This window comes from Aptenodytes forsteri, unplaced genomic scaffold (assembly GCF_000699145.1).
Source record: "Aptenodytes forsteri isolate BGI_AS27 unplaced genomic scaffold, ASM69914v1 Scaffold333, whole genome shotgun sequence".
In the NCBI taxonomy this organism is placed as follows: domain Eukaryota; kingdom Metazoa; phylum Chordata; class Aves; order Sphenisciformes; family Spheniscidae; genus Aptenodytes; species Aptenodytes forsteri.
The window spans coordinates 1316692-1327595 of NW_008794542.1; the positions used below are offsets into that span (position 1 = coordinate 1316692).

At 37.5% G+C, this 10904-nt stretch overlaps 1 protein-coding gene across 1 annotated transcript in view; it reads right to left on the bottom strand.

The window, feature by feature from the left end:
- Positions 1-10307, bottom strand: part of DHX15 (DEAH-box helicase 15) — a gene marked incomplete at its 5' end in the record, with an annotated part of 46971 nt that extends 36664 nt beyond the window's left edge. Inside the window, 4 exon segments of the mRNA XM_009272290.1 lie at positions 3260-3478; positions 3889-4048; positions 5142-5335; positions 9900-10307. Of these exon segments, the coding sequence (XP_009270565.1) occupies positions 3260-3478; positions 3889-4048; positions 5142-5335; positions 9900-10307 (981 nt within the window).
- Positions 10308-10904: the final 597 nt, after the last annotated feature.

Consider the following 10904-nt stretch of genomic DNA (forward strand, 5'->3'; position numbering starts at 1 on the left):
TGCCCTAAGGATCTTGAACTCCACCATTTCATGGTCACTGCAGCCCAGGCTGCCCTTGAGCTTCACATTCCCCACCAGCCCCTCCTGGTTGGTGAGAACAAGGTCTAGCATAGCACCTCTCCTCGTTGGCTCCACTATCACTTTGAGAAGGAAGTTATCATTGACACATTCCAGGAACCTCCCGGATTGCTTATGCCCTGTTGTGTTGTCCAACAGATATCAGGGTGGTTGAAGTCCCCCCATGAGGACCAGGGCTTGTGAGCGTGAGGCTGCTCCTATCTGTCTACAGAGGGCCTCATCCACTTGGTCTTCCCAGTTAGGTGGCCTGTAGCAACATCAGTTTTAACACCACCACATTTTAAACCTTTCTGGAACACTGACACCAGAACTTCACAGCAATATTTTTCAGTATATTTATCTACAATCAAGAACAACAGTGCTGATCTCTACCTTCAAACATCCAGATGCAGCCTGGATTACTATTCTTAGTGTGTAATGATGCATTTGGCTTTATGGCGAAAAAGGTACTGGGGTGGCAGAGAACACACTTTGCATTCATAAGTGCCTAGGTTACTAAGGTACGTAGACAGATCTATACAGTTTCTGTGCCCTTATTTCTGCCTCCCCTACCCCACAAGTTTATCTGTAAGGATTTTACACGTACTCTCAGATTACTATCTTAACAGAGTGTGAAATCTACTACTGTTTTAGCAGAACTCCAGTAGACAATAAACCAGCTAACCTCTGAGATCTGCAGGTGAGCCAGTCTCGAGACATTTAAAGTCAAGTTTAACAAGTGTTATCTACACAACTAGACTACCAAGTCTGTAATCTCAGTAACTGAAAACAAGTATGACAAAACCTGTTGTCTAAGAAAGACATGTTGACCGAAATGTAAGTATACTATTTCCTTGTGAACAGAATTCCCTGTCAGAGTTTCCAATTTTTCCTGTGACTGACGACAGGCAACCTGGCTTACAGTTATCCAGGTTATCTCAGGCTATCCCTTTTTTGAATATTGGCACGAAACATGAATATTATTTCCATCTTCTGGAATATCCTTGTTATACCAGGGTAGGTTTTTGTTTGTTTTAAAAATCAACAGATGAGCTCCCCTCCTTACAGAGACTGCGGGATACAAGTCCTGTTTCAAAATGTTTATTCCTAATAAATGTTTTTAGAACATCCTCTTTTGTTACTAATGGACTGAAAAACAGTTCATGCAACAATCATATACTTTTGCTCCTTTCAGGATTCACGAAGGAAGTTTTTATTGAACCCTTATTTCTGCACCATTAACAACAATTTTATCTTCATCCAGTAACAGGCTTATACAATTAAGGTTCCTTTGGTTTCCAAATGTATTTAAACTTCTTTTTACTTTTGGGCCTGACAACACAGAATCTTCCCTAGTATCTCCAAGGTTCCATCATCAACTTTATGTCTTAACTAATCTGTACTAATTAACTGCTATCCATCTTATTGCCTATATAACATTACTTCAAGTTCAGTGGGAAGTGAAGGCAGCAGCTAGTAAAGGACCCTCATTCTGCCTTAGACCACTGCAATTACTCCTTATCTGAACCTTCTTAAAACAGTTCACACTTGCATAGTTTCACCTAAAACACCTTCCCTTTATGTAATTTCATTTGGCTTTGTAAATGCATCTTTCTGACAAGAAAATCAAATCATCCTGCACCTTGCTCATATCGTTTTCCAGAATGCAAAAGAACTACAGAGCATTTCTGCTCTGACCCAACAAAAATCCATGGCAAGACCCAAGCTACTAAGCCTACTGAACCCAAACCACATAGTGGTAGTGGTACCTAGAGCACACTTCCTAGTTCTTGAGATTACAGTAGGTCCTATCACTTTAGATTCAACATGTATTATGAGGCTCAACAATGGGCCTCAGAGGCCCCAAAACATCATGAATCAAAATGGATATAACACTTCAAAGCTCCTCTACAGAAGCTAAACCAGACTTCAACTTCATGCTAACTAGTTAAATTCAGACTAGCTCCAGGCAGAGCCACTCCATTGCTCCCGAAACAGTATCATCTATGGATACGTGGACTGGAGAACTCTAGACAAAAAAAAAAAACAAACCACAGGATAGTGGCTTACCAATGCAAGTTTTAAGTGATTAGTGATTCAGTAAGGCAATACAGGGATAATGTTAGACACTTTTATGCATAATTATGTCTGTATATATGAATGTGTATTATGTGCATGATTTTATTAAAAATTTGTTTATAATACATTGTGTCAAGTGAAAATCAAAGAATTTGGTCGTACAAGAGAACAGAGTACCTCTGTAGGACTGGCTGGTACTAGACCAGTTGGGTCTAGAGCCATTTGCCAAATGTGAGTGGTGCTCAGAGTTGATAACATTTGAAGGCAGTGCCCCCCAGCCCTCAACTTCCGTAATTATTATAACAAATTATTTAGAGCAATACATAGCAAGTGATGTAGCAAGGACATAATTTTTAATTGATAATTAGAAGGGCAAGTATTTGTTCTTCATGAAAGGTTAAAGACCATCCTGATTTAGCATGCTGGGAAGAAAACAAAATCTCCTGAAACAGCTGGACAGCAGTGTTCCTTTCTGTTGCCACTGCTGCATTCATCCACTTGCAACAGTTGTTTCTGTTCTGTTCTGTTGTTTCTGAAATACTCACATTCACCTGCCAGACTAGTCTGAACTAAAACTTCTAACCAGAACTAAACAGGCAGGTTTCAAAGCCACAACGTTATTTTTCCCTACCTGTACTTTAACTCACAGCAATACTCCAAACAAAGAAGGACTAATGTAACGACCAGAGTGTCTGCTTTTATACGGACAGTCATTGTTTTGGTTTTCTAAGGGAGGAGACAACCTGCCAGAAAACATTTTAATCAAATGTCTTTTAAAATTCATTTAAGAGGCAACACATCTTTATGACTGTCAAAACATAGATGCTACCAAGTACCCAGAACTTTTGAGTTCACATCAGTACAAACCTAGGGTTCACACTCTAGGTTTCTATTTTGGAGGTACGTGAATAAAATGAGAATTTTCATTTTAGAGAGGGCTTGCATAGCATATGCATGTTACAGATACGTACAATGATTAAGGACCTGAAGTATACGGCAGGTAGAGAACCTCAGGTCATTCAAATGATAAACTAGAAAAGGAAACTAAACATTTCAGTCTATACAAACCACTTAAAACAGTTTCTGTATGGAACAATGGATGGAAAAAAAAGGAAGAAAGTACCTCCTGTCCAGTAAGAAAGAGTAAGAGATCTCCTTCCTCTTCTTCACACATGTGAATTTGGATCACTGTTCGAATGGCAGCCTCAAGGTAGTCCCTTTCTGGTTCTGGAGTATAGAATATCTCCACAGGATGGGTGCGACCCGGAATAGTTAGAAGAGGACAGTTATCAAAATAGATCTGAAACTTGCCAGCATCTAAAGTAGCACTCATAACTATAACCTGTAGGTTTGGAGGACAAAAAAAAAAGTTACTCCAAAGGTTAACAAGAATTTGTGAAGTGTTATACATACAATATGTAACAGTAAGAAACTAAACTCAACTGTTGACTGTGATTTAAGCATGCTTTTATCACCTGAAAACAGCACCCTTGTTACAAAGGTCTAAAAAAATTCCTAGTCAAATACAGAAAGGTTAAGCTACAATTATGTTGTTTCTAGTATTTTCGTCAATACAAACTGCATTAAGAATTTCCTAGGGTTATCTTACCAATACAGATTATCATTAGATCAAAAAACTGTTTATCTACTTCAGTAGATTTATAAAAGTCAGCTAATGGTAAGCACACAGATAACTTATTTGGTATGCCTGCAACTAGAAAGGAGATGCTGTTGGGCTTCATCGTTACTGACCTTCAAATCAGATCTTTGTCTTACAACTTCCTTCAAAACTCCCATCAAAATATCAGTAGCCAGTGTTCTCTCATGGGCCTCATCAAGAATTATAACACCATAGCGCTCCAGCAAAGGATCATTCATTGCTTCACGAAGTAACATACCATCAGTCATATACCTGAATACAAACAAAAACAATTTAAACACAGATTTTACTAAGTAAGTCTGATACAGAATCCTCTTCCATATCATTTACCAGGCTGCTTGAACTAAGCTTTTCATCAACTTTTTTAAAAATAGAAACATCAGTAAACTATTTCCAACAAGCTCATTTTAAGTTTTCAAATAGAAATTACTGCAGAAAAAAAGGGGGGGGAAGCAAGGTTTAGCAACATTTATAACTAGTTTGTAGACTATTACTGGCAGACTTTCAGGTCTACAGTCAAGAGACAGGAAAAGAAAGGGAAAAACCCCCTCTGAAATTCTAGAAATATTATTTCTGCAATTGTTTCTCCCCTTTTCTGTTTGCAGATCATCTGTTCGCTTTTTGCTTTTCCATCTCGTTTCAATTTCTTTTTACACACTAACTTTATTCCCAGCCTTCAATTACTTGTATGAGCAAAAGAGAAGATATCTTTTTCATAGAAAAGCACTATTCCTTGAACCACACTATGTGGAATTCTTTTTAACCGAGCATTCTGAATGTCATCTACAAATGACATATTAAGTAGGCCTGGTTCCACCTACACAGCACAGGAATCTAAAACAGTTGACGACTAAAACACTGGATTATGCGTCCCAGAGTCAGGTGTAGGCCAGTTTTGAAACTCTGTGGTAATTCTCCTTACTGAAGTAAGCTACTGAACTTCACCAGGATTACCCTGAGTAGGAAGATACCACAGACAAAGGTCAGCTGAATGCATAACACGAAGAGAAACTGAATGCTGAAGGACTTTATTCTGAATAGCACCTTAATCATAAAAATACTTCTTCAGATCACCCTCTTCTTTATGGATCGCTTAAAATTAATTTCCATTCTGATTTCTTTAGGAGGAATGACTCATTTACAATTCTACTCAAGCCCCACACCCCAGGTTTCTCTCAGCTCATGCTGTAGCTCCTGTCACCCTTCTCCACTCAGACACAGAAAGTGCCTGTCCATAGATTCATTGCCATCCTCATTACTGTGCTCACACCCTTTACCACCCTGTGATTCCCCCCACCTCCGAGTAGACTGTGGTATACCTTTACCTGACAGTTGCCATACTTACTTCAAAATGGTTTTTGCACTACTGCAGTCTTCAAATCGAATAGAGTAACCAACCTCCTGGCCCAGCATGACATCCATCTCATCAGCAACCCGCTGTGCCACACTCATTGCAGCTACTCTCCTAGGCTGGGTACATGCTACTCCCCTCTTTGGTCCAGGTAGTGAGCGCATGTAGTCAACACACCATTGAGGGATCTGTCAAGAATAAAATTCAGTTTTAAACAAACTTCAAATGGCCAGATGTAATCTGTAACCTTTGTACTGTATCAAATAAAGTTAGTTATAATTCCACTGAGATGCCAACTGCATGCACAAAAATATCCAAAGCATGAAAGCAGACAGGCTAGTTAGTTGGACCCAATGCCACTAAATAAAGCACGCTCACATTAAGCACGCACATAACTATCTTTGAAGTTATCAGGGAAATACATAGGTTCACAGTACCTTTAAGTACTGTTAGATCAGTACCTTATACAGATATTTAGCAGCAGCCAACATGATCCAAAGCAACCAAAACTAAAGTTAGCACTCAGAATTTTGAGATCCATAGCACAGTTTGTTTTAAGTTTTACAGTAAGCAAATTATACTTTGTGGCGTTAAAAAGTAATGCTTATTAATACATTAAGCAAAAAGAAAGATTTTAGTGATATAAAAAAAATGGTCTTAGCCAGGAATTACGACGAACAAAATGTATAGTTATGTTCATTTGGTTCATTATTGTTCTTTTGAAATTTTATCAACCAAATATGAAACCCCTATGCTTTCCTTCCTATGTTAGCACTCATTTTATTTGTCAGTCAGCAGTTTTCTGCTCCTGTTAGGAATCTGGACACAGTAACAATCACCCAAAATAAGCTTTATTCAGAATAATTTCTAAGGTCAGCATGAAGATGGAATACTCTTAACATGTTCTCAGTGTGATGTTTTATGAGGAGGCATCTCTAGGCACAACTAGTTCCAAGTCTACAGATCAAATAAAATCCACTCCTCAGCAATTGGTTTTCAAAGTATTCTTAAAAGCTCACATTTACAGAGGAAAAAAAACATTTATACATTGCACCAATGCTGAGTAACAGGAAAAGCAGTATAATTTAAACCAGGAAAACTCTTCTTCTACAATACTGTATTTCCACAGCAAAATGGACATAACTGAACACTAAAACATACCCACAAGCAAACATACCCACAAGCAGACAAGTATAGACTGTAATGAATATTTTTTTTTTTTTAAATGGGGAACATAGTTCTATTATAAATAAAAAAAGAAAGCAAAGACTATCAAAATATGACAGGAGACTAACAGACTGCTGAGGTTAAACCACAACAAAAGAACTCAAATTTCTGGAAATCCTATTCAAAACTAAAAATAATAGCACTTCTTGTACACTGATAGCATGAACCTGAAACCTTATCCTGTAACATATACACACTCCTCTAATGTGCAGTGCAGAGAAAGGAATTTGCTTCCCAAGTCACTAATAAAAATTCAACTCTAAGCATATGAGGTGAAGCTTCTTGACTTTTAACAGAGCAAGTCCTGAAATAAACTTTAAAACAGCAGGTCTATTGGGCCACAGTAGCATGAAGTAAAAATAATTTAAAGCGGTTTTCCAGTAAAGAGCAAAACCTACGGCACTGGCGTCGAATGAAAGAAAAGGGCTACAAAGACTTCGATGTGTTAAGCTGATTTAGATGACCACCAGAATACTTTTCATGTGCAGCTTTAAAAGAAATACAAACACTATGGTAAAGGACTGTGCCATACTACATTTTCTACTTCAGTCATGACTGGGAATATACTAAACACTTCTTATCATCTGGTTCTTGTAAAGCCTAACATAAAGCTAACTCAACTCCACTGACACAAAACACCTACAAATCACCAAAACCCTTGACTTTCCTTAAAAAAAGCCCTTTTATCAATATCAAAGCATAAGGAATAGCTTTAGTTAGCACCCCCCTTAAGCTCAAGGACTTTCTTAATGAAGAGATTTTCAAATATAACCGCCATAAACATGAGGAGGCAGGGACTACACATACAGTGGCCTCTAAGATCAAAGATAAATGCACTGAGGGCTGTTAAAGACTATTCCAAAGTCAAAGGAAAGTCAAGTTTTTGAAGGGATGCAGGGTAGGAGAGCGAAGAGCACTGTCCTTCTGGCTTTTCTGAGCCACTTAAATTTATTGAAAACTTTCTCCATTAGAATTTAGTTGGAAAGGCGTCAGACTTTTACCCATATCAACTCCCTCGCGGACTGGAAGGACAGCAGGAGATCAAGCTATACTCAGAATCACCTTGCTTCTGAACTTCACCTAACAAGAAAACTTGCTGACAAAGTGGCATCCCTTGTTATGTCAACAAACATCCTACCCTTTATAGTTAAGGCTCTCAAGTGAAAGCAGATGCTACTCTACTATTCCATCCACGGAAGAAGTTTAAATTATTATACCAGCACCACATATGATCCCACATTTAAAAGGGAGCACATGTTGCAATCATAGCAAGCACTTAACCTCTAAAAGAAATTCAGCACACCCGTTCCACCACTGAGCATATTCTGAGAGCATTTAAAGAAAAGTTAACTTAGAGGGTGAAGTTTAAATTACAAACCAAGCCATTGCAAATACTAAAGACTTGAAAATTAACGGTCTTGGCTTCCAATATACTTCTTCAGTGCTTTGGGTTTTTTTTAAGTCTATGTGGAACAAGACTTTCAGAAAAGTTTTATCTCCTGTTGTTTCCATTGTCAAAGCCAAGCGTTCCCAAACTCGGGTGCTCTACAAGACTGAAGGGAAAATATGCACATAATTATCAGGGAAGGGACTTGACAGGCAGCAGCTCACTCAAAAAGATTATCTACTACCATATAGCCTTCTACTATCACGAAGAAAGGGAAGATAATGAATTGTTCTTCCAAAATGATTATGTATTTCAAATAATGCCAACTTTTTACCAATAAAAGCAAGCATAAATAGTTCAAGTACACCTTCAGTTTGAGCATTAGAGGCTTTCTTAACCACAGATAATTATTTATCTTGCCCTGATCAATGAATGTAAGGAGAAGAAAAACAACCACCCCCCAACTGGTTTTAAGACAGCACTTGATCACAAAAGGGATGTGACGCTATCACATGCAAAACAAGGTTTTCATTAAGTGGCAGCAGGATCGTTTTCAGTGATCTGTTCCTACAGAGACACTCTTAATTGTTTCAAAACATATCTGCAATCTCATAAAGTGAGAAAATTCAGAGGAAGCAGTGAAGCTTCCAAGACAGCTTATGTGCTTTTGATAGCTTAAATCCCATTTTTAGGAAAGATGCCTTAGGTTTCTCGAGTCCTTCTAGAAAATAAGGGGTAAAGTAGTAAGACAATTCAGGAAAAGCTTTATGCCTGGGGAATGACATGCTAGTAAGATGTATTTGAAGTTTAAGTCATAGATATAAAAAATACACACCCTTTAGATCTTCAAATTCTCAGATCATGCAACGAGAAATCTTGTTTTCATATAGATAAGTATCAATTTTTTTTTACATGAATGTTCAGAATACTATCTCTTCTAAGTAACTATATAATCAAACTTTTCTGAAGAATTCTATAAAATCTTGGTCTCAGCTTATACATGTGAAAAAAGCAATACAGATCATGCAATAAGATACCTTCCAAACAAGACATTGGTTCCTAAAATTTGTAGCAAGAAGGGCATATAACTTCAAATATTTCAGATACAGCTATAAAAGGTATTCAATGTACTACTGTGTCCTTCACATTTTCTAGACATCCGAATTTTATGACTAAAAATTTCTGTAAGACTTACTATAAGTTAGCTATAATCCATTTTATAAAGACTAAAATATCCTTCAGTTTTTATTTTCTGCCTAGATAAAAGGAATTTATCAGGTTATAGAACACACAACTTTTTTACATCACTTTTCCACACAGATTTTAAACAGCAAACCAGAGGATAGATTAAAGTTTTGAGCAAGTTTGTCCTGCTATAAATACACAGTGGTGTTCCTTATAACTTAGATCTTCCCAGTTTACTGGTCCCAAAAATTCTTCTTAAGGGTTAAGGAGGCTCTGCAGATCTGTTATCAATATTTTCAGTACCGAGGAAGATTTTTAAAGCCATGAATCTACAAAAAAATGTGATTTTAACTGCAGCACTGGAAAGCTATACGACCTCTGAGAAGTTTTGGTACCAAGGAAACACAAGTCACTTCCTCTCAAGTTTGAGTATCACCAAAACACATGATCCAATCAGATCACATCAGAATTGCACCTGACATTTCAATTCCCTTTAAGTTCAAATTTGTTAGTGTTTTATGAAACTTACTGCTACAAGTCCCCATTTCTGTAATTTTTTCCTACCTTCCAGCTGCTACCTACACAAACAGCTAAATAAACTACAGAAGTAAATCTGGAACCATCACCTCAGTTTATGGATTAGTACAATTCTGTCTAGCCATTAACATCTCTTATCTTCCTTTACCAGAAAGATAACTACCAATCACAAAGCCTAACAGAAGTAGGGGCCAGAGAACAGGACTGGATTGTGAAAGTGGAAGATGCTGAAAGATTCTTCTCACTTTCATATTCATTAAGCAAATAAAAAATTCATCAAATTAGTTTTGCTCACAATTTCTGAGGTGTTCTTACACAATGAAATTTCAAGAAACCAAAGGAAGTTTCACCCCCCCACACACCCCTAGCAACAGTCTCAACCTTTAAAAAACAGCAGTATCATATAGATAACTCACCTGTGTTGTTTTACCAGACCCAGTCTCTCCGACCAGCACAAATGACTGATGCCTAATCAAAATATCCGTAAATCTTTCTTTATATTCCCAGACAGGAAGTTGTAACCTTTTTTTCAGGATGTCATAATATCGTGGTGTATGTGGTAGATTTGTGAAAGGGTTAATACTGTGTGGAATCATTGCTGGTTTTATAGTTGGTAACCCAGCAGCCGCATAATACGTAGAGTTAGATGTAGGTCGCAAATCTTTTTCCTTGTCCCTTTCTCTGTCACGATCTCTATCTCTGTCACGATCCCTGTCGCGGTCTTTAGAACGGTCATCACGGTCCCTGTCCCGGTCACGATCTTTCCTAAAATGAGTTAGGAGACACAGCAGAAAATGAGATACTTGAATATTTAAACGCAGAGTAGGAATTTAAATACAAAGCAACTTTAAAGGTATCTAGTACAAAGTGGATATAAACAAAATCTTTTAAAAAACCTTGCAAAAAGCTACCTGGAAGGATAAGCATCAAAGAGTAACAGTACGTGATGCATACTGAATATTAAATACACAGTCACATGCATTGTACATAAGCACTGACACAGTTCCTCTCACTACAGGCAATACTGAAGAAAGCCATCACATGGAGAGCATCATCTTAACCCTCTTCGTTTAGTGATTATAAAGAATGAGCTGTACATTCTAGACTTTTCTCACAATTATTCCCATCCCTACTTGCTGCTGCTGCAGAAAAATAGAAGAATACTAAATAGTCTTCTTGCCTACCTAGCAAGGGAATTATGCTAACCCACAAAAACTAACTCAAGATGATAAGCGAGCCCTGGAAAAATGTTTGATTTTAACATCCCACAATTACTTCGTAACTTTTTTTGTTCAAAGTCTTCCATAGAATTCTGATTCAAACAACTCTGATATACAGGTTGTTAAGTCTGAAACTTAGACTTAAAACCAGCCACTACAGTTCAAAGAATCATAGAATCATTTAGGTTGGAAAAGACCCTT